This window comes from Anser cygnoides, chromosome Z, assembly GCF_040182565.1.
Source record: "Anser cygnoides isolate HZ-2024a breed goose chromosome Z, Taihu_goose_T2T_genome, whole genome shotgun sequence".
Classification (NCBI taxonomy): Eukaryota; Metazoa; Chordata; class Aves; order Anseriformes; family Anatidae; genus Anser; species Anser cygnoides.
Window position 1 is genome coordinate 61,543,915 of NC_089912.1, and position 24,497 is coordinate 61,568,411.

Here is a 24,497-nt window from a genome sequence, read left to right on the forward strand (position 1 = left end):
TTGCAGAAATCCACACTTCCCAGTGACCGGTAAGTTTAACCGAAGAGCCTTACAGAAACTTGGAGCCCTGCGCTCCAAGCCCTGCTCAGGCTGGGGCAGCTGCAGAGCTGCTCAGGGCCGCGTGCAGCCGGGTTTGGACACCCACCAAGGACGGTGATTAAGCAGAATGGCCAGGAGCAAAACCACTCGCGATGGGCAGTGCAGAGCGCCCCGCGGGCAGCAGCGGGACTGTCGGTGCCCAGGTGGAAACGGCCAGCGCCAGTGCACACACACACGTGGAGGAGAGGGAAAGGAGAAGGGCTCTGCCTGCCACCAGACGTGCCCACTGGAAAAAGCCTTCCAGGCTCCGCACAGATAAAACCTCCACGAGTGACTCAAGGGTCCATCTCAGCACAGCGTAATGGCAGGAAGCCATAATATATTAAAACAGTAGATTAAAACAAACAAGGGCATTTTGGATCAGATTACACATCACTTTCCTCATGTCTGACAACAGAAGAAATCAAAGGCAGTAAAAGACAATCGTAGACCATAATGGTCTAATAACTCTGCGATAAAAGTACTTGTGGGAGTATGCTGCGACTAGCTCAGCACCGTCCTCGGGATGCAGAGCGAGCCTTGAAATCCACAGCGGTGTACTCAAGAGCATTACAGCTTAAGTGCTCGTTTAAGACTTCCTTGAAAATGCAACATGCTCACTTGAGAAACGTAATTAGGCCTCAATTGCGGGTGATGTTCACACGTTATGGATCATCCTTAAAAATGACAGGAAAAGGATGACTGAGGGCTCTGGGTTCTGCATTACAGCTCCCTCCCCGCCTTCCCAGGGGAAAACAACGCCTGGGCTCAGCCCGCACCAGTTCCTGCTGCTGGTGGCCCCCCCATTGGTGGCCCCCCCATTGGTGGCCCCCCGCCGGGTGGTGTGAAGGGCGCCAGGCAGCCCCCCGCGGGTCACTCTGCAAGGTTCTGTTTGCCATCCCAGGTCTGATCCCGGACAATTTCACAGACACCCAGACGTTTTCCCAAGCCAACTGCTATTAAAGTACTTCTTCCATCCTCTAGCGCCTCTCTCACAGGAGCCAACGTAAACCCCGAACAGTGTCCAAGCCCTGAAGTCCCCGCAGGGCAGCCTGCTGTCAGCTCGAGGCAGAACTCAAGGAGAGGTTCCTTTCCCCAGGGTCTGCTGCTGCTCCTCCGTGTCGCACTGGGGTATTCAGGCTCTGCCTGGACACTGCGCAGCAGCTGCGATTCTCCCAAAGCTGTGCCAGACGCGGCTTGGAGCAGCACAGGTTTTTGCACTTCGCTGAGAGGTTGCAGTCTCCCTTTTCTGTGGTTTCAGCCTACTGGGGTGCCAGTGACCGGTAACTTATAGAGACTCCTTTTCGCACCCAGGCTCTGTTCTGCTACCAGAGGGACAACGAACAGCCTTCTCCCGCGGTCAGACAACCGCAGCAGCTCCCCTGGGCGTTACAGTTCCCCCGTGTGCAGCTCCCCTGTGCGTTACAACCCCCCCACGCCCTGGCGGCACACACCATGCCGCCAGCGCAGCACCTGCCGGGCGAGTGGCAGTGGATTAGCGCTCCCTCCATCCATCACCGAAGATCACCTCGCCCTAAGCAGGCTCGAGTCGATTCCCTTCAATTTCCAATAATCCCCGGGCAGACCGTGGGTTCCTCAGGCGAGCTTTCAGTCCCACCAGCCGCCACACAGGGCAGTGGCAATGCCAGGGCTCTGCGAAAGAGCGAGCCTGACGCAGGCCGTTTGCACGCCACTTCCCCTCAGTACTGAAGCGCGTATTTCCTCACTTTCCTGAAGCAGCCAGGAATAAAAAAGCATGCTCCCATTGCTTCCACGACACACGCCGTGTTCCCCGCCTGCCTTGGCGCGTGGCAGGGGCGAGCGCACAAACCCTGACTAAACCACGACTGCTGGGAGGGAGGCCCAGGGCTTGGCAGTAAAGCAGGTCTGGTATTACTGCAAGACATTTACAAACTCCCCAGCTAGGTGCCCTCAGTCAGGTGCAGGCTGCATGCCCCTGGCCCTGACTCTGACTGCAGCATTCTCAAATCCTCACAGGTAGCAGCTCTGCTGCCAGCCCCACGGGGGCACTTTCTCTTTCTGCCACTGTCTCAGGTTTTTGTTGCCCCCAGAGAGAGTAAATGTGTCTTCGCACACACCCCAAGGTGCCCTGGGAGCCCCCCATCCATCAGTACAGGGCAGGGCCGGCCCTCAGTGCTCCATGGCCGGGTTCCAGCAGGGCACCAGGAGGGAGCAGTGGCTGCGGCCTACGGGTGCTGAGCGAGCCCCAGCACCCCTGCACGCTGCTCCGCTGCGGGACAGTGCTCAGAGCGAAGTGTCTTCGGCACTCATACAGGACACAGCTCAGCTGAGAAATTCCATGGACAGTGAATTAGCAGAGGGAAGAAGGGAAGCGCAGCCACCCGCTCTTCCTTGTTCCCATCTCCTTCCATCCGTTCCTCTCTCTCCCTCCCGTCAAATCTAGTAATGAGAGCTCACTAATGGATCAGCTTAAGCATACAACAACTCTCATCACTGTTCTAAAAAATAATCAATCAAGCACTTAATTTTTAACATAAGAAATAAGCTGCCTGGAGACTGTAAATACATAACTAAATAAATTAACAATTGCAGGTGGGATTCAAAACGAACACAGAGCTTCATTCTCCATCTTCTTGAGCCTGCTGTACAGAAAGCATGCAAAAGCCATGTTTTAACAAGAGGCAGAGTGATGTTAAATTAAACTGCTCACCATCTCCAACCTTGTCGTTCCCCATGTTGCTGGATCTTGGCACGAGGAAGCTGTCACACCTGCATCTCTCCTACATCCCCTCCCGCATCCCGCTGCGTCGCCTGGCGCCGTGCCGGGCACTCAGCAAGAGGTGGCGAAAGGAGGGACGGTGGGGGCAGCACTGCCCACCCTGCCCTCTGGGAACCGTCTGAGGTGCCGTTATACCCCCAAAAGCCAAACGTTATACCCCCAAAAGCCAAACGGATTGACCCAGCACGGCTTGCCCACATCGCACGTACCTCGGGACAAGAGGAGCAGACCAGCGCATCTCACAGGTGCCAGGGCCTTACGTCTTCGGGGATTTTACTCCCAGTAGCAGCAACTCCCTGATGCCTTGGACCAAGCAGTCGAAGAGGACAAAGCTGTCTCAGAGGCAGAGGCCCGCAGTCGGAGCACGCCTGGTGCGCGGGGATCCCCTCCCAAGAGCAGCAGGCAGAGCGCCACCCCTCAGCTCTGCCGGGGGAACAGCTTCACGGGCTGCGACGGACCCCGCCGAGCGCTGCCCCGTGCCTGCTGGTGGGCGTTTGCCTTGGTGCAGAGACAAGGAAAGGAACAGAGGACATCAAGCACGTCATAAAGGGCTGCACTCAAGACACACGGCTCAGTTCCTTCTTCCAAAAACCTTTAATTGAAATTCCAACTTCATGGTAAACGGTACACAGCAAGATTATACAAATTGTTAATTACATTAAATGGAAGTCCTTGTTCAATCTGAAATACATTTGTAGGACTAAAAGCAAGTATTTGTACACATCTGGTATTAAAAAATAAAAGGGATTTCTCTCCCCTTTGCATCTTACACTTCATATTGATTTCCAGCTCTCTTGCTGTGACAGAAAGGGAACGTAAAGCGAGCTTCTAAATATTCCTAGGAAAATCTTGGCCCCACTGACCTCAACTGCAACATCTGCTTCTCCATGGCAAGTGGGAGCGTAGCCTGCTGACATTATTCACACGCCTTTTAACATTACAGCACCGCTTTTGGAAGCTATCACATTTTCTAAAACGCAGCCAGTACTGAGGGAGATTTTATTAAACTCCAAAAGAGAAAAACTCCAACTAAAAAAGGGAAAAAAAAATAGCAAAACTGCAGACTTAAATCAGGAGGACAGTCTCACCACGAGCAAACGCTTCACAACGCTCCATTCGCAAGCACCTTTCCTTCCCCACCTCTTTCCTGAGGATAACCAGGGTCAGGCCAGCGCTCCGCAGCACCAACAGCACCAGGTCAGCTCCTCGCTCCCCAGCGGCACCGGCTGTGTGCCTGCCCGCACCGTGAGCTGCGGGAAGACCGAGCAGCCTGGGCTGGGACGGGGTCCCCGCCACCCCCGAAGCCCCCAGTGCCCACGTCGGCCAGCTCAGCTCTCCCAGCAGAGGGCTCGGGTACCCTGAGCGCTACCTCAACACATCGCTGGGGCTCACTTCCGACGGGGAGAGCTTTTTGTCAAGGCAAATGTAAATGATAAACAACTGCAAATAAAGTACTGCAAAAGGAGAATAATTGACAATGAAAAAGATCAGGCTAGATTTCTGTCAGAAGACTACAGTCTCCCAGACGCTGACACTTCCACGCGCTCAAATAATTCAGTCAGAGCAAAGTGCTCAGGATCCGACAGGACCGCGTCCCGAGTCGATAGCACCAAACGTTCAAAGTCTGCCAGAGGGGAAAGCTGAATGCATAACTGGAGGATTAAGCCCGCAGACTCCCAAATGCAGCAGCTACAGAGCACCACAGGGTGCTACCAGGAAGGCACACACGGATGGGATTCCCCTCTCCTCGCACCAGGCGTGCAGGGCAGCGCCACCGGGGCTGGCGCACCGTGCCCCCTCCGCAGCCCAGGGGTGGCACTCACCCAGCCCGCTGTGAACATCCACTTCGAGGGGACATGAATCATTTCTTAGAAGCGCTCATGAAAAAACACCTTTTGACCACAAATAGTACCTAGGAGACCGGCTCAGATGTTGACATAGGATTGGAAGCATCCAAGTAAGGTCAGACGAATTCCACTGTCAGTTAACGTGGTGGGAAATGCTCCCAAACATCAAACCCAGCACCAGAAGATTTCAACGGCAGCAGAATTCCCACTGTTGCCAGTCTCTCTGGTTTCTTTTTTAAAATTGAAATTTTAAATGCCAGGGGAAGAAACCGATTCCTATTAAAAATAATAGTGGAGCTGCTAGTTAACTTGCTCCGATAGCTTTTCAACAGGCTTTTGATGCTGCTCTAAGACAAAATAATGCGCATTAAATAACAGGAGAGTGATATCAGAATAAACTATTCAGCAAAATGAAAAACCCCACCAACTCTATGAGATGAGAGACATCTGCTAAAAGCTAGAAAATTAAGTGATTTCTGCATTATGGTCTAATAGCAACAATTGCTAAAGATGCTTAGTAATTATCTCACTTGTGGTTAGCATACTAAAAAGTGCATTTTAAATACCTTTTATTACTGGGGACAAAAGTAATGCCTCATAATTAGTGCCAGCTAATATTTTCAGTACTCTCTCCAGTATGGAAATAAAAAGCTAATCTATATTTATAGCATTGCAACGATCACATAAAGTTAACCTTCAGCTTCCAGCTGCAGACACGGAAATGTGCTGGTGGCAACCTGGGTCTGGAGGTCACAACAACCTTCAGCTGGTAGGAAAGAGGCATGAGTGGGAAGATTTCACAAAACAGACTGTTTGCCACTCACCCATAAGCATCAAGCAGAGAAGTGGGAACGGAGAAAAGTTCATCCAACGGGAGACATGAGGGATTCGCTCCCCACACATACTGCTGACATTGTTAGTCCTTTGGCATCGATTCAAAGCCTCTCCATAAAAATGTCGCCCCTTCATACACGATAACACTACCTACTCCGCCTGAGAAAGGGCAGGAATCAGCTTCGCATTCCCTTTTCCTGCTGCGGCAGCGAGCAGAGACCACGAGCTGAGCAAGAAAGGCAGAAGGGAGACACAAAACAAACTCCCTGCAGCACTGCTGTGGGAACTCGGGTACTCTCCATGCCAAGACAGACTGAGCTGAAAGACTTGACGGCAACCAAAGGTCTTGGAGAGAGAGCTTTGGCTAGGTAGTGTCTTGTGGTCACGCTACTGGTCCTACTCAACACTCAAAAGCCCAGTCTCTACTCATGTCCACAAAAGGGGAAAAATTCCCCTACAGATTCTCCCACTCTTTGAAAACCGTACACCTCTGCTGGTCGGGGAGCACTACAAACACAGCACGGTTCTGGAAGTCAAAGCCCAAGGCAGGGAGCACACAGTGGCACGTCCTTGGCATCTGCAGAGCTGCCCCTGCGCCTCCCTGCCCTGAGAAGAGGCACAGGTACAAAGGGTGGAGGAAGACTTTTTTCTGCTACAGCGACAAGGGGGCAGCAGTAACACAGGCAGTTCTGGCACTGAAGGAGTTTAATTCTGTCTCACCATAATCACATTCGGAAGCTGCTGGATGGCAGTGAAGACTTCAATCGACCCTCAAGACGTACTGGGCTGTGGGCCCTACCGAGGTAGGAGACCAGGATTTACATCGCTCCATGGCAGTACCTGGCCCACTGGCTGACCAACACGGCATCCATTCATTTCTTTAATACCCCATGTTTAATTCCTTTAACATAAAATAGAACAAGATAAATCTGTTATAACAACAGATGCCAATTTTCTTTTTAATCAACCCCACTGTTGAAGACCAGAAGTTCAAACTCTTCGTGCCTCAGTTACGTACGCAAGTAAACCTGTCTGAGCAGCAGGGCACCTGCTTCTCAAACCTCGTGATTAGCTGAATCATCAATTTACAGAAAACAACCTGCATTGCCAAAGGACTGGCGTTTCAGTGCTAGTTAAGTGAAGTAAACATTTACATCCACGAAGGTGACAGCTAGACTAATACTCATATGGCTCTGTCCCTGCAAACACTCACAGCTTTGTGCCTCCTCCATCCCAGGAGGGAGGCCCCCGTGGGGAGGACCAGTGACTGAGGTGCTGCAGCGCTTCCACCCTCAGCTACTTCAGGTGCCGAGATCGGGCATGCTGCGTGGGGACAGCCTCTGAAAAAAGTCCCCTCCCACCCCAAGACCAGCCTGGATGCCAGTCCTGGTGCTGACAGCGAAGGGATACTGCCCTCAAAAGGCTCCTCACGCTCCGCAAAGCTACCACCACTAAGGTGGATTCAGCACCCGAACTCCTGCCAAAACAAGCAAGAAGTGTAGATGGGTTACGAGTTCATTAACTCCAGGCTCACGATGGGTGCCAGAAATGTAACAGACTAAACATGGCTTCTGACAAAGGTATGTGTAAGCACACAGCTGTCAGCACGAGGGGCAGCCTGCTCTCCTCTCTGCACTCAGGCATCTGCAACGCGAATTACTCCTGATTTATCATCTCACTTTTAAATAACAGCATCAATTAAGCTAGATCAGTTGTACCTCTGTAAGTCCATAGATACCCACAAATACCACAGCACTGTGACACAGTAGAAAGCACACAGCAGATCTATAAACCTTCTGGAGAACAAGCCTGACTAAATTTCCTTAACCAAACAGAGAAAGCCCTTTTTAATAATAATAATAAAGTCACTTTGCTGAAAAGACAGATGAACCAATATGTTTCAACACGTGCTGCTGATGGTTGCTAGATTTGAAACATACACAGTTTGTTTCAACTGCGCAGGTTCTTCGGCATCGCCCAAACAGAATTTTGTCTTTCACTGTATGCTTTTCAAGTGCAGGGGCTTTCCTGCAGATGATGAAAGTGTTTTAATCTAGAAAATGTAAACAAGTCTTGTGAGTTCTGCTAACCCAGCTAAGCTTTCACAGGAAGTTTCTGGCAGGAAGAAACAAAACAAAACCTTATCTTTATGTTCTAAAAAAATATACAGATTATTTAAAAAGCATTAGAAGTCACTTGATCTTCAAACCCACCTGAAGAGATTGCTCTTGAGACAAGTGGTGACGATGCTGGTTATGCTATGCCTTGCATAAACAAAACAAAGTAATTGTATGCTTGATCTGGAAAACTGAAATTAATGCACTCGTGAAAAAAAATGCATACAAAGAAATCCCTCCGTAGGAAACAAAAGCCAATTGGTATAAAAGCTTGTTAGGCTTTTCGGTGCATACTCATGCTAAGTCCAACCAGAATCAGATGAGATGAGACCTTTTCACATCTCAGAACACACACCCTTGTTTCCCTACTTTCTACAAACACTTCTCAAACAAAGAAAACGTAAGAAAAAAATAAAACAAAAAAGTCAAATTCTCCAAGCTGCTATATGGGGTTAACATCACTGAGACTACCAGCCTGTACGTCTGTAACACAAGAGAGCTCGGTCAAGCAGATTTTCCTTTGCACTGCTTCACCAGGGCAATTTTCCTGCGCAACCCAGCCGTGCCATCCCACGCTGCCCATCACAGCTGTTGATTAGCGAAGAAAGCTTTTGTCTCCCTGCAGACAGGATTTACACAGAGCGGACAGCAGAGCGTTAACTGCTTAGAGCAGACTTCATTCGACTGGATGTGTGAACAGACCAAGTCTGCCAGAGCCTGAAAGACAGTTAATTAAAAAACAGAAGTGAGCAAACCTCCTTGCATAAAATCAGAAAATGCTTTAATGTGCCACACAGACTAGTGAGATCGCCAAACTTTGTATCCATCAGATTTCACTCTACTTTTTAAGCACTATCCCCCACTGATTCAGTGGAAAATCCTGTTTCAAAACTGCACTTGCACAGTATCTTAAAATAAGTATTCCATTAAAAGATAACCATTAATGAATGCAAAATTTCTCTTCCTTGTCAAAAGAAACTTTAGAACATTTTTTAAAAAAAGTGGTCAACAAAAACTCTTTGTGGTGTACGGATTAAGTACAGATTTCTATTTTTCCTCTTATCTGAAAAATACTTTAAAATTACTAAAAGACATCCATGATCTAGTAGGAAACGCACAGCTGCAAACTTTTATAACTATTGCAGCAAAGGTACCTTAGAGAACAGTGGATTTCCATTCAGCGATTCTGCTCTTCTGATGTTTTCAACTCCACACTGGACCAAAAACAAGGAGAAAAGTTAAGTCTGCTACATCCTCCTCTAGTTCACCTTCAAAATCCTCCTTTCTACTTCATTCAGAAGCTGCCCCAAAATGAGTGAATGAAATGCAGTATTACTTTCTCGAATATAGCAAAACCAACTATGATGTACATTTTCATTTCACTGCCAAAAATCTTATGACTTTGTTTTAGCCAGGATAGCAGTGGCTTAGAGTTAAATCCAGAAAGACTCATTCCCACCTGTTTTGTGTTGTTAAAAACTCCCCTGAGTTAAGATTCATTTTCAATTTACAAAAAAAATAATGCCCCAAATTATATTGCAAACAGCACCTACAAAGCAAAATTTTGAGAGAGGAAAAATAATTTGGGAGCAACGCTATCCAAACAGCTATGAAAACTATAAACTACTTACTTCATTTGCTAAAACCTGGGCATACTCAATATCCAGTTCATAAAGCGTTTCAATGTGGTCACTTGTAAATGCTATTGGGACCAACAACATGTTCTTCTTTCCTCTTTGGCACAGGCCTTTAATGGTCTCATCTGTCTGTGGACCAAGCCAAGGCATTGGCCCAACCTGTAAGAAAAGGAGGAAAAAACACTCAAAATCATTCTTAGAAAAAACACCCATGTTTTCCTTAAGCAAGACAACACAGACCAAGTTATATATTTAAGGAGGAGACAACTGTCTCTTTCTCTGCTTTTGACTCTACCTCTCATTTATCCATTAGGTTTTTATGAAGACATAATGTCCCACTGTCCCTCCATTTAAATCCCCTAAAAAGAGAACCTGGGCTGGCCTTAAACGAGATTTGCATTAAAATAAAAATTTAAATGAAGCTCTGCTATTTTTAGTTCAACAAAAGCCTGATCACTAACGCACTGGGATTTACCTGCCTTTTGAAGATGTAAGCATTCAGGATGCAGAAAACCCACCTTAACCCGTATCTACCCATGAAAGTATTTGGTGCCGATGTACCATACGATGCAACTTTAAGAACAAAACAACAATGGCATGGTAGGTGTAATGCTCCTGAGACGTATGGTTACTTGTACTACAGAACTCTGGTAAAAATTAAGTTCCTCGTTATTTGCAGTAGTAATAATAAGCAAAAAATAACGCAAGAAGTCTTCATCAAGACTAATGAAGCTTGTCTGGGTTACGTGTATGTCATTATAAAGACTGTCTATTTCACAGTGACAATTTCTGAAAAATTGCTCTCTAAGACCATCTAAAGACCATCTAAGACCATCTAAAAGTAACACTTAAAAAAACAATGAGTGCTCTATTCTTCTTTCTGACAGAGAAAGAAAAATATCAAACTGGGTGGTACGAGATCATAGGTTTTCTAACAGACATTAAAAATCTACTTGAAATTGATGCAATATACCCAAAAGGCAATAAACTATGGATAAAGAGTATCTGGAAAGACTGAATTTGAGTAAAAGACCGGGACTCTATTCCAGCAGAAATACTTGCTGAAAATGGGGTTATGGCACTGTGGGAAGACCACGCGCTCCATCGCCCGAAGCGCTTGGCAGCGGCGGGAGGTGTTGTGGTTCTCCAGCACCTACCTTGGACTGCCAGACCAGCCTGTAGGGGTTGGAGTAGTTCAGCTTCTCCATGACTCTCTGAACAGTAGCTCCCACTTCTTGTGGATACGGATCACCACGGTTCACTACCTTCAAGACACAAACAGCAGACGTTTTCTTCCAGGGAACGTCTGTGCAAACACCCTTTCCTCACCACAGACACAGCCTTTCTCCACCGCCGAGCACCGGGGCGGTGGTGGGGACGTGGCTGGTGGCACCAGGTGGCAGCCCGGCCTCACCAGCACGGTGCAGGCTGGTGGCCGCCCGCAGGCGCCACCGCCCCAGCCCACCCTACAGCCTCTGGCCAGGGATGTCCCCAGGGCTCCGCCTGCCCTTCCAGACGAAGTGCCTTCCTGCCCGGCCAAACCAACAGCGAAGCTGCTTTACCGCGGCATCTGCTGCTCCTCCTTCCCGTGACAAAGGACAAATTCTTCAATCTTCTTATATAGATATGATTACATCTTGGTAACAGCACTGATTTTTTTTTAAAAAAATGACCAGATTTCACTGCAGTCACTGGTCACTGACAGAGGATTATGCCATTTAGTGCAGCCCTGCAAAGACGCTATTTTCATTCCTCCAGGGAAAGCATTATTAATACTTTCTAGAGGTGAGAAAATACCATTATCGCCCAGGTTTGAGCTGGCAAGTTTATGAGACCATAAAAGCAGCCATATGGAGCCTGACCACCGACCCACCTAACCCAGTGCCCTCCCTTCAGGGGTGGCCAGCGGTGCACATCCGAGCAAATGCAGCAAAGCCACCACAGCTCACATGCCTCGACCTCAGCTCCACGTCAGCCACAACTCAGCGACTCATCTTTATATTTGTGTGGTTTTACTCTGCAAGTGTGCAAGCTGCACACCCTCCCATTCAGCTTAGCCAGCATGATTCTGGTTGGCAATTACAGGAACAGCCCAACGTAACTCACAGACATGGGGAGCGAGTGAGCCGAGAAAAGGATGACAACATCTTTCCTTTTGTCAGGTGGAAACAGGTCCAGTTCCTTCTGTATGTGATCGGTAAAGCACTGGCCAGAAAGAAAGAGCAAAGACTTGGATCAGGACTCGCTGGAAGGTAACGCACTCGCAAATGACTCATGACAGCAGCTTCCATGTGCCAGGTTGCCTTAAGAACCTCAAAATTCCCATTTCAGTACATGTGGGGCAACGGTGAAGGACAGCACATACTGCAGGGTGTTCAGTATGCAGAATAAACAATGCCCGGTACCAGTACAGCAGAGGCCCCCGTGACCACCCCAGTGGTTTTTAGATGCTGGTAACAAGAAGAAGGAATATAACCAGTGCAACACCACCCTCCTCCCACTTGTGGTTCCCTGCCTCAGAGGGCAGGGTGCAGAGCACAACTGTCCTTGCTAGGTGTTTCGCAGAAGGCAAGGAGGATGCCCACGGAAGGCACAGAGCGTACAACAAGAGTGGCAGTCCCAGGACAGTGCCGCATGCAGACACTACTCCAGGGAACCGCACGCAGCGCAGGCAGTGCCACTCTCCTGTTCAGCACACCACAAAAATTGCAGAACACAAGCCAAAAGAGCAGCTCTCTCCAGGGACAAAAATGCCATTTTCTCAGGAAAGGAAGGAGCAAGAAGGCTCCTTGTAACTGCTCCTGCACAGCCATTGCTGTGGCTACAACCACCTCTTTGCTGCCCAGCAAGCTCTGATCTGACAAAGGAGACGTGATCTGTGTGCATTGACTACAGACCCACTCTGAGCAGGAATTTGGGCTAATGACCTCTAGAGGTCCCTTCCAGCCCAAACTGCTTTAACAACATGACTACATTCCCAGAACAAGGTGTACGTGGTGGTCACATTCACACATTATCACGCCAGAACATCTGTTGTGAAATAACCATCCTTCTCCTGCAACTGCATACACAGTAGACAAGACATATTTCATTGCCGTAACTAAAATGTACCCTTACACTGAAATATGCCTTTTATTCTTCTCTTTTTTCTTTTTTTTTTTTTTTTGGCAACAGGAAAAATACATAAACACAGTTTAAATCAGCAAGTAGGTTCATCTTCTTCTAAGATACTTTATAGCTAAAAAGCTCATAAGCTTTGTTGCAAGCTATGACTAGTAGTCAGTGAGCTTTACTTACTACTACGACTTGTAGTAAGTAAAGTGATTCCTCAGAACATTCCTCTTGCTTAACATCATACAGTGTTTTCACTGGTAGCAAACATTTCTTAAAAAGAAATGGAACAAACATCTGTATTTACTTAGTTCTTTGTTCTTTCGAAATCAGTTGCTAATGCAAACATACCAAGTTTCTCCTACATTAACCAACCTAAGAAAACCCCTGGGAGTGTCCATCAATGTGATAACAGAAAAGACAATGAGATAGCTGTGAACGAGCAGTCTGACTCTGGGGTGCCGAAGCACACCCATACTGCGCAAGCAGAGGACTGCAGCATTCTCCTTGCAGTTGTAAGAGTGCCTTAAGAAGAATATTTCAGGGTACCCCTGTTGTCCCTGGAGGACTCTGTGTGAGACCTGCTCAGTTCACACACCTCATTCTCACTGCCAGCTTCAAAGGCTCTCCTGCAAATCCATACCTGAATGAGCAGGGGATGTGTGGGCCATCGGTCAATTATACTCCACTTCATCTTTGGCTTCTCCCCCTTTTTATTATAGTAGCGATAAATAGCATTTAAACTGCTTCCTGAAATACAGGGAATTAACAACATCAGTTTATCCAAGGCATCAGCAACCTGTCGGATGAAAATGGTTTTGTAGCAAGGTGTTGTAATATTTTAAAATGGCATACATTTCAAATGCAACTCCAGCTCAGAACTGAGAACGTCAGAGGGGAACAATCGTCTCAAAGATCACACAGTGTACAAGAATAACTCGCTAAGCCATTCCTTAACTGAAGAACAGTTATGCAGTTTCCATGGAGAAAGCTTACTCAGTGGTGTTCCTGGGGCTTCAGTTTATATTCTCTTGCAGTAATGACAGTAACAAAGCTACCCTTACCTAAGAAGTTTCTGCCTAAAATTCAGCACTGCAGTAAATACAGAAGAGCTGGAGCTGGCAACGAAGCCAAGGGCCCCTCGTGCAGGAGCCGTGGGCTCTCACCTGTGGTAGAGCAGCTGTACTGCGGGTACTGCGTGAAAGCGATGGCCCGTTCGATGCCATCCTGCTCCATCTCCTCGATCGCCTCTTCCGTCAGAGGGTGCACGTAGCGGAAGCCGATGTAGTACTTGTGAGGCGCTGCCAGCCAAAGACAGGAGAAGAAGTTTCAGAAAACAGCATCTACCCGTGACTTTCAGCAACACTGTGCTAACTAACAGGTACGAGGCACAGAACCAGGCAGTTTATTTCACCAAACTGTCAAAATAAACTTGTTGACACTTTCCTGGCTACCTTTCAAAACCACCGTCATACAAACACATCTTTCTTTGGTAAGTATTTGGCTGGAAACTCAGTTTCCCGTTAGCAGAAATTATGAGAAATTTACACTACCTGCAGAAAGCAGCAGCCTCCTGGTTTCAGTTAGTTAGCAGAGGCACGGTTTCCAGGCTGCACAGAGCTCTGATATGTTACAGCAAAAGTTCTGATCTAAAGGATGCACCGGTGAAAGCGTGCCACTGAAGGATGGTGACTGAACACGACTGTGCCCTAACAGACCACTGGTACACAAGTGCTGCGGTCTTCCTGACAGCACAGCTCACCTCACTGAAATCAGGAGCGGGATGCTTTAAACACCACAACCTAATTAAAATGGCAAAACCTAGGGAAGACAAGGCTTTCTTCATGCTGCCACCCATGCTGGTAAAAGGAAGCAAATTGTTTAAGCAGCTTGTTCATTCCAGGAAATGTTATCTAACTAAACTTTCAAATACAATTCGGCTGTAATTTTGTGTGCCAGCACTGAGATGTTCTGCTCTGCAGTCGTCAGCTTGAGAGGGTCTAATTTTCAAACAGGAAAAGGCACCTCACAGATATCAGCTGCTTACAAGGCAGTGCAAGAAAACCCAACAATTCTACCCCTTCTGTGTTCCAGGTGCCAGCACAGGAGTCATCAAACCCCCATCCCTCACACTGGTAAGCCTGCTCTGCTTGCACGTAAACCCCCAAGGACAGGGGCTTGTTTGGGGCAGGAGATCGGGGTGCTCAGGAAGGGATGCAGATTCTTCCATTTCTGGTTTGTTTCTGTTTTTCACAGAGACCTTTGTGCCTTTAAGCACTTCAGTTTGGAAGCAATACTTTTCTTTCCAAGGACAACACTTCAGGTTTCTTCATTTTCCACCTCTAACCTTCTGGGTGTCAGCTTTGAGGTTTGTGAGTGTGGTGCCTTGTGTTTGCTTGTTTTTCCTTGATTTTTTGTTTTGTTTTGTTTTAAGTGGAGGACAGAGGCTTCTAGGAGAACAAAACCAAAGTTTCTTTTTCCTGGTTTCCAGCTCACTAGCTCTGAAATACCATTTAACAGGTTTCTGAAGGAAGCAATGTCCTCTGCTTGTTCTGCACTCTATCATAGATTTACGCAGGACTCAAGAAAGCAGGTTTAGCCAACCCCAGTTCTTTGCAGGAGGCAAGAAATCTCCCACCTGGGAGCAGTAGCAAGTAATGACCCACCTTCAGAGCCTGGGGGCCAGTTACCTCTAACATTTTTAAATGGCATTGAAAACAAAATCTGACTAACCAGAGCAAAGACAGTAGGAGTTTAACCTGAGGAAGGATATCGGGAAAAATTATGGCCAACCTGGGAACTTCTTGCAACGCTCTCACAGCATTATGTTCTGTCCTGGATCACAGGCAGCAAATAACAGGTTTTTGTGTGTGCACACATGTTCGGTTTGCAGCTACAGTTAGAATCAGGATTACTCTTTCAGGTACACAACAGCTCCTGCTGCGAAGAGCTGCCAAACTAAGAAAGCAACGTGGTCCCTTCATCCTGGGAGCTTTCATCCTTCTGACAGTAAGGGAATCTCAGCTAAAATACAGCTTGTAAAAATACTCAGAACCTTCGTAGCTAAAAACAGTGGAAAAAAGCAAAAGGCGCTGTCTTAAAACATAATTACCCCTGTAAGACATTAGCTTATTTGATGCTAGCACTAAACAAACAGAAATGGATTTTCCTGTCACCACATTTGCATGACTTATTCTTACAGACTACTGAGCCCACCCAACTGCATTCATTCAGAGAGGAAGAACTCTTGTTTATTTCCAGACAGCTGCCTGTGACAATAAAGCTTCATTTTAAAATTATATTGTTCCCAGATGACATTGGTGAGGCCATTTATTTACTGCTTGATCCTAGTCCCAACGTCAGAGAGTAATGTGTTGAATACCTCCAACAAGTCTACGTATCAGTCGACTGATTTATGTGAACAGACGAATTTTACAGGTGGATACTGCCTAACTTGAGTTCTCCACCAGCTGCAAATACACAAATAACTGTAACCTCCAGGCCCCCCAGAAGCCCAGATCCAGGTAACAACAGACGCAAAGTGTTCCTTCTTCACTTTGCCTTTCAGGTGGCACAGGCGCAACCTGCAAGTTACCCATTAACCAGGCTCGGGGCTCCCAAAGCGCTACCCGCGAGCACGACATTCTGACACGAGGCTCCCACAATAACCACACGGCTCAGTCTGGATGCACGCCTGGTTCAAGCTGTTCTGAAGAAACACAGTACGTGGCATCACTGCAAGGTTACTTGAAAGGCTTAAGGAAATGGTTAGCACATTCGGTATTTAAAACTCTTGCTAGGTTACAAAAAAAAAAAGCCTTTAAAGGACCTCTCAGGTGTAAGGACTGCACAGAGGCAGGCATGACTGTACAAAAACGGCCACCAAACAAAAGTACGTGGGAGTGGTGTGCTGAGAAAAGCAGATAAACTCGGTAAGTTTTATCTTCAGAACCTGTTGCAAGCCTGACCCCCGAGGGGCTGCAGCTGCTACGCACGCTGCTGCCTTCGGTGCCAGAGCAGGATGCGGCTCCGCTTCAGGCTTTTACTGTACTTGAAGGGACTGCCGTTGGAATTAAGTTAGAGAATAGCGTCTGTGGGGAAAAACAGATCGAGTATCATCCAAATGAAGGCATCAGTGACGTGTTACATGCTGAATGAATAAGGGAATTCTGGTCCTAGCCTTTCAAGAGCATTACTTTTCAGCTCCAGACACATCTTTTTCTAAAAAAGAACAACAACAAAACCCCATCTCCTACCTCTATCCCTCTCCTACCCAAATCTGAAGTAGGATCCACAAAGACTTACTAAACTGCTGAGAATCAAGTCACTGACGCACATGGCCTAACACGGAGGGTGACTCCCTGACCCACCAGCATCAAACCTGCAAAGGTCTTGGAAGCCGAAGGGAGAAGGCAGCTTGCAGCACCGCTCGTCATAAAGCTGCTGAGCTGAAGAGAACAGAGAGCTCCCCTCTTTTGCTTCTCGTGCTCCAGCAGCTTTTCCAATACAAACGCTTAGTGCTCCTATTGGAGTGGCAGGATGAGAAGCATTATCTGCAGCTGACACATCGGTGAGGAACACAGGGGGCAACTCGGTGAGCTCGTTAACTCCTTCTACTCTTAAAGCTGGCTTGCTGCTTCAACAAAAAAGCATAATGCCGAGAAGTGCCTTACTGGAACAAAGGTGACCCCCAGACAGCTCGTTTCACACAGACCAACCATCGCATCACTGTTTCTCCTGGCTTGCCAAAGCAGCGATGATTCACTGTGTCTTTTTTCTCTGTCCCACGAGACAACAGAGACAGAAGATCACCACAACCCTCAAGCTGCTGCGCGGACATCAGTCTGATTTCTAGTGCTGCCACTCACATTTATTAATGCCGTGGTTTTAGCGTCACGGTTTTCATTTCACGTAGCAAGAGACTAGCATAAAAGGTACTGCAAGCAAATGACCTGTCACCTTCAGAAAGAGGCAAAGGAACAAAGACTTGAATTCATCACAGCTGCTAACTGACCAACAACGCAAGGTAAAGTCAAATTCAACTAACCACCAATCTGAAAGCTGTTTAGCTAAACTGCTGCAGATTCCACCACGAATTGCCCACTGCAGCGCATTAGCTTAAGGCTTTGCTAATTTGGGCACTCATAGAAGCGTCTACACAGTTTTGCCATCGCGCTGGCGCTCCCAGGCACGGTGGCACAGGATAACCCACACTGGAGTCACACCTCCCTGCTGCGAGGGAGCAAGGTTCAGGGAGATTCTGTGATCTGCGGAGAGGGGAGGGAGGCTTCGTTCACCTTTCAAGCTCTCTGATAGTCGAGGAAGACCTGGCAAAGGCAGTATCTACTTCTAGCCATTCAAACAACTTCTAGCCAACTTCAAACCATTAGGCTTATCGCCTGCTCGTGTCCTCGGGCGGGGCTCGCTGCTATCACTCGCCCAAGCCCTGCAGTGTTCAGCCACAAAACACTATCTTTTCTTCCTCTTCAGGCCCAAAATGGGGCCTTACTGGTGTTAGACCTTTTATCCATTAGTAGCAGCTACAGATTCAGGCAATGTAAGTCAGGAAAGACCTCTGAAGCAACCAATAATTTTGGGGGACATTTCACAGGAACCAAAGGCAGACCTGCAGCTTTGGGGAGCAGCTTCAGACTGCTGATGCCCTCCCATGCAGCCACCAACCCTTTCAGCTCACACTGGCATACCAGACAAATACAAAAGGCATTACAGCACTAACTTCTGGCCTCAGAGCTGGATCGTGCCAGCCAGTCCCCGCACAGCACCCTGCCGAGCTGGCCCCGTGCAGGGAAGGGCACGTGCAGGAAGCAGCGGGAGCAGGGAGCGCGGCTCCGTCTCAGCCCCAGCTGCTGGCGCGCGGAGCTGAATGGCACTGTCCTGCCGTTAGCTACGAGCAGCAGTCACGAGAAGGTGGCCTGCATTTTACAGCAGGAGATCCCACCCCCCTGTGAAACTCAATAGCATCGGCGTGCAGAACACGACCAACCAGGAAACCCTAGACTGGCAGACTTTTTAACTCTGTGGGTGCATTCACACATGTGCAGCCTAAAAGGATCGTCATTCTCACTACACCTCTTCATAAAAGGTACAAAAATTTGAGCTACAGTCACATGAAGTTATACTGCCACTGCCAATGGCCACAAATCTCCATCTCCTTTACCTTAGCAAGAACGCCACTCACTCTTCTCCCATCCCGACCTTATTTACTCCCATGTTATATACTCCCATTTCCTGTCCTCTGGGGTCAACCACTTCTCTTCAGTGTGGACTCTCAGGCTCAAGTAGAGCTTGCAGGACAAGGTATGACACCTTGCACTCAAACACCAGCTGAGACTCCTGTCACCTAGCTGTAGCCACCTGAACATTACATACTTTGTCTATTACAGCCATCTAGATTTCTTCCTGTAAATCAAAGGAGAGAGAGACAAGGGTACCTTTAGAGGATGAGCTCCCCCCTTTGATACTGACGTGGGCTATACTGAACCACTCTGTATATGCCCTGCTCTCTCTTCATGAGAGAAGGAAGGAGCAGAGGCCAGATGTCCAATTTCCTGATGGCTGAAGTTACACAAGATGAAACGTGCCACAAGTATCTCAGGGTGGCCATACAGACAGCTCAAACTAGTTACCTCGGGCACTGAGGTGGCAGCTGAACTGCAGCACATACTGGATCCAGCCTGAGAAGGTGGGCAGACCTGGCTGTCGGCTCGTGGTGCCACAGCGTTACCGTATGTTGAATGAGGACTGACAGCAAGCTGCTGTCTGAAACCAAAGACGTTTGCCAACAGTCACAGAAGTGACCGCAGCACAAAATTGTATCTGCATGTGTGTGAACCCCACATTTTTGCATATGCTGAGTTTTTAAAGAATAAGAACTTCTGCAGTATTTTCATTTCATTTTCCTAGCAAGACAGAGGACACTGTTTATACTCACAACTAAAGCCAAGAAGCAAAAGTTGCTTTACAAGCTTGTGTTTTCAACACATCAGGCCAAAGAGGTTTCTAACAACCATGGTAAAGAAGTACCTGTGTGAGGAGACATGCTATCCAGCAGCTTCACCATGCCTTCTCCCTGCACTGCTGTCCACTTCTTGATCGGTGATCCGCCTCCAATCCTGCTGTACTGTTCCTGGATCCTCGGTGTGCGGCGTTTAGCGATGAATGGTGCTAATTTACTAAAGCGTTCAAAAGGCACACGTGTTAATATCGTAACCCCAATCACCCCCCCCCCCCCCCCCCCCCCCAAAAAAAAGCAAACTCTGCTGGAGTGGGTTTTCTGTGGCAATCTCCCCAAATTATAAGCAAACCAGCACTGCGTGGCTTGTTTACTGTCACACTCCGTCACCCTTCCCAAACTTGCTAGGTGACAGTAAACCAGAATTTGCAGTTTGAAGAGATTGATCTTGGCACACTTATTTCCAGAAAATTACAATACCGTGTCTTGCACAATCTGGTCCCAAAGACTAAACAGTCCTAAGAAATGCTGATATACATTAAAGTTTAACGCCTGAGCCTGCAGTCAAGACAGAAACACTGCACAATGACCGTAACACAGAAGTTCCCAGTGCTTCTTACTTTTGTACTGGAAGCGTCATTAGATCCCTGTCCAGGAAGAGACGAAGTAAGAAATCATGCACATCATCCAGCCTTTCTGGACCTCCCATGTTTAACATCAAGATTCCTGTTTTAGGTTTCCTATGGAAGTAAACGATATTTCAAATCCTAGCAACATACTGCTTTTTTTTTTTAATTGCAATTTAATCAGCTTGTCCATCCGCACTTTTCTTTCACAGCATCCCATTTAAAGTTCATCCTGCTTATGAAAAAAATATGAACTACAAACATGAATAGCCAGAGAACAACTATTTACATGATTTTTTTTTTTTAAGTAATCACTTTGCAACACAGTTAACTGGAAATGTGTAGAGAAAATTATTTATCAGCTGAGCGTGGTAAGGGAGGTTATAGGACAGTGCCTAAGGAGCCCTCTCAGCTGAACGCCCACTGTGGATACTAACCAAAACAAACTGCACCTTCTGCAGAAAACTGATGAGCTACCCACAGCTCTTTGTCTTCATTACTTTGGAGAGACATCTTGTCACCCAAAGCAGTGAAGGAAGCAAAGAGCCATTCTGCATGCAAAGTAAGTTTGGTTGTGGTTTTTTTGTATTATTTTTTTTCCCCACAGTGTTTTTTTTTTTGGGACTAGGTGTGCTACACTGTTCAAAGGATACGAATGGGCCAAACCCAGGCACAAGTGGCCAACGATTACCTTCTCCCACAAATGGGGAAGAATCCCTGAAGAAAGTCTGCCAAGCATGCGTTCAACACCTGCTGCCTCTCAGCTCCAAAGAGACATCAAGAAAGAGAAAGGGAAGCACCAGAGCTCCACGGCACACATGCGAGCTACGCCGACCATCTACCTGCACAGCACCCATCACAGGCCATGCTAAACAGGTCATATGTAAGAGAAAAGAGCTGGCTGCTGGACTCATTTAAATGGAGGTTTCCAAGCACTGCTTCATCGTTTCTCGATTTTTGAAAACAGGTGAAGTGCTGACACCATGCATTTGTTCCACAGCAGGAGAGAAAAGGGGGGGGGGGGAACAGGTAGGTCTACCTAACAAAAAAAAAGGCTCAAGAGTGAAAAGTTATGTGCTGTAACGCCCAGCTCTGGGAACTGATTCCAAGACCAAAACAACGTGCCTTTAGAAAGGCTGAGGCAAACCCGGGAAATTGTGAAACTTGAGCCAGAAAACCTAAGCCACGAGCTGAGACTGAGCCAAAACCCACACCAGGTGCCTACTATCACCTCCTGCGCCTTAAGCACGCCCGGCGCTGCCCACCCGGAGCCCGACGCCCTCTCCCAGCGGCAGGCTGCTGCCCGACCAGCGCTCGCGAGGCCGGCTCCCCTCGCTGCAGCCGGGTGGGTGCCGTGCGCCGGTCTGTGCGTGGCTGCACACCGCGAGGTGGCTTCTGCTCCCCTCCTCCAGGAGGCTGCTGGATAACACCCAGGAAGCAGGAACCAGAACCCCAAATAACACATCCTACTGTTTGCTCTATTGCTTCTGCACTGCCTCAGCCCTCGCCTCACCGCGCAGAGAACAGACGAGGCAACCCTTGTCCCACAGGAGCGGGGCCAGACAGCGCAGTGGCACACGAAGCAGGCCGACCCCCAAGACGCCCCGTGTGAGGACAGGAGCCGTGCTGCTACGCAGGCAAGCTGCGCGCCGTACCACAGAGAGACGGGGGCAGCGGCCGCCAGTCGCACCCACGCACGCCTCACCGCCAACTCACCGTGCTTCTGGCTGAATCTGGGGCTTCGTGCTCTTGGCCGCCACGGCCGCGGACGCCTGGCCTTGCCATCGGAGGGGGACCCTCAGGGAGCTGCTGCTTTTGACAACTGGAGGAGAGAAAACAACGCGTCTGAAACCTGGCAGGAACCAGCCCCGCATCAGCTGCAGAAACACTCAGTACTACTGAGCCCTTTGGTGTCTTCTGCCTTAAACGCCGGGTCGTGGAAAGCACGGGATTTTGGCTTTCTTTAAATCCAGTGCATACCCACTGAGGTATCAGGCAGCAACCTAAAAACCAACAAACGCCTCCCTAATTTAGGCTCCAACCGTAAGTTCGAAACAACTGCTGGAAACACAAGTACTGGTACAGGGGCACCCGGGCTGACTAAACACGAGTGTCCCTGCACCACCCCTGCAGGGCGCACCAGGCACGCGCCAGGCCTGGGTCCCCAGCAAACGCCCGCAGCGCGGGGCAGCGCCCCAGGGCCACGCAGGCGCAGCGCCCCTCACCGGGACGTGGGATCCGCTCCTTCACAGCGTCCTGAGGGATGCTGAACGCCCTCAGTCCTGCTGAAACCAGCGACAGCATCTTGCAAACCCAGCTTCTTACCCGGGGTTAAGGGTGTGCACGCGGGGACGCGGGCAGCTGCAGCGCTATAAAGGGCCGCAGCCTGAGGAGCTTCAGCTCCAGCACCCTGCCGCCCGGCTGGCTCCTTCCCTTTCCGAAGGACAACCCTCTCCTTCCAGGTCTTAGCCTGTGACTGACACCATCCGTAATTTGTACACAACAACGGGAGGAGAAGCTTCAGCAGCTGTCAGTCCTCCTGCACCGTAGAACTCCCGTGTCCCGTACGGCGGGCTCTGTGCCCGTCCCCGCCCGCGCCGTGGCACGCCCGCCGTGAGACGCCCGCCGTGGAGCCGCCGTCCCGCACCTGCTCGCGGCACCCGCCGTTCCTCGGAGCGCGCAGCCCGCGGGCTCTCCTGTCAGGCGGCCCTCGGCGCCCCGCTCCCCGGGGGGAGGGCGCCCTGCGCGGCCGGGCGGCACCGGGCCGGCCCCCGGCAGCCCCGCGGGAGCCCGGCGGCCGAGCCCCGCGACCCCCGGCCCCCCCGCCCGGCGGCGGCAGCCCCGGGCCCCCGCGGCGCGTCCGTGGAGCCCCGCCGCGCCCCCGCCCGCCCCGCAGCGCCGGGCAGCGGCCGAGCCCCGCCGGGAGCCGCCGCCTGGGGCACGGCGGGGGCGCGGCAGCCCGGGGCCGGCCCGGCGCCGCTGACGCCGTTACGCAAAGGCGGCCCCGGCGAGGCCGTTGTGTAACGCGGTCCCGCTGCCCTCCGCCAGCACGGCACGGCACGGCACGGCACGGCACGGCACGGCTCGGCACGGCACGGCTCGGCACGGCACGGCTCGGCACGGCCGCCCCCCCCCGGCACGCAGCCCGCAGCACCGCGCTCCCGCCGGCCGCCGGCCGGGGACGGGAGCGGAGCCCGCCCGGCGCTCCCGGCCCGCCCCGGCAGCCCCGCCGCCGACTCACGCGGTCTCGCCGCCCGGCCGGCGGCGGCCGCAGCCATGTTGGCGGCCGCGTGCGTTCCCTCAGACGGCCCCGCTGCCCCCGCCGCCTCCCGGCCGCTCCGCTCGGCTCCGCTGCGCCCCGCCCCCGGGCACGGCGCACGCCCGCCGCAGCGGGGGGCCGGGCAGGGCCCAGAGCGACCCGCCCCCGGCTCCCGCTCCCGCCCGGGGCGCCGCCGGCGGGGGGGGGAGCGGCGGGGCCGCGCTTCGGGCCGGGTTCAGCTCGGCGCCCTCCCCGGCGGCCTGGGAGGGGAGCGAGCGGGAGAGACCCCGCGTCTGCCGGGGCCGCCGCGGGCCGGGAGGGCTGCGAGGGCTGCCTGAGGGACGCCGGGTGAGCCCCGGCCCTGACCAACTACTGCCCGAGGAGACGGCGTCGGGACGCGGGCGCGCGATAGCGGTCGCGGAGCTGCCAGCGGGAGGCCGGAAGGGCGGCGGAGCCGCTGCCCGCAGCCCCGTTTGGCCGTTACCAAACCAGGTACCGGTCCGCCTGGAAAGCCCTGGAAGGGAAACGAACACGCGGATGAGCGCGACATCCAAGTTCTAATCGCTTTTACACTCTTCTGCAGCTTTGTTTACCCTTTCTAATAAGTATGAAATTAAGCACCGCTGCGTTCCCAGCACCTGAGGTGCCTTTCTGAAAATTCTTGTTAGCGGCCACAACCTTGCAGGGCTTGCAATCTTCATGGAAAGTCGCAGTGAAGTTTAACAGAGCAAAGGTTTGTCTGAAGCAGCACTTCCATACAGCCACCTTCCCGTGAGCTAGGCTTCGGGGGCAGCCAGAGGAATTACCCCTTGCCCCCCGCCAAGAGCTTCACACAGGCCCTTGCTGACCTCCAGGATCCTTTCCATGGAAAGCAAGGTGGCTTTCCCAGCACCTCTGCGTCACGAGCAGATTGGGAAAGCGCACAGCACTGTTACGGTTGACTCGATGGCATCCTTCATCTTGGTCACCTTTTAAGCTCCTTATCTGGGCTGCCTCTAGCACGAGCTCCCTGCAAGTCCTCCGACCTTCCCCTGGCAGCGCCCCTGACATTTTAAGGCTTTTAACCTTGCAAAGCAGCTCATCCCTTCCGGTTTAAGGGGCGGAAAACTGCCCTGCCAACAAGAATTTTTCTAGTAGTATCTTTTCCCAACCTTTCTCTGCCCTTATCACTACAGCCATTTGAAGGATTTTGTTAGTTTTTGATAAAACTCCGTATATGCTCACAAATTTCTACACATCCTGCATCACAGAAGC

At 50.3% G+C, this 24,497-nt stretch overlaps 1 protein-coding gene across 2 annotated transcripts; it reads right to left on the reverse strand.

The window, feature by feature from the left end:
• Positions 1-3,410: 3,410 nt before the first annotated feature.
• Positions 3,411-23,381, reverse strand: FECH (ferrochelatase). 2 transcript variants are annotated; one of them, XM_066987826.1, is made up of 11 exons: positions 23,226-23,381; positions 21,701-21,806; positions 19,979-20,098; positions 19,430-19,578; positions 13,552-13,686; positions 13,029-13,135; positions 11,381-11,479; positions 10,432-10,539; positions 9,269-9,433; positions 8,792-8,851; positions 3,411-8,354 (listed from the first exon to the last, which is right to left on the reverse strand). In XM_066987826.1, exons 1-11 carry the CDS (start codon positions 23,260-23,262, stop codon positions 8,220-8,222), a joined length of 1,221 nt encoding a protein of 406 aa, XP_066843927.1. In that variant the 5' UTR covers positions 23,263-23,381; the 3' UTR covers positions 3,411-8,219. The 2 variants fall into 2 exon arrangements, with proteins under 2 accessions (XP_066843927.1, XP_066843926.1); XM_066987825.1 differs by lacking the exon at positions 23,226-23,381 and adding an exon at positions 22,632-22,779.
• Between the last annotated feature and the right edge of the window lie 1,116 nt (positions 23,382-24,497).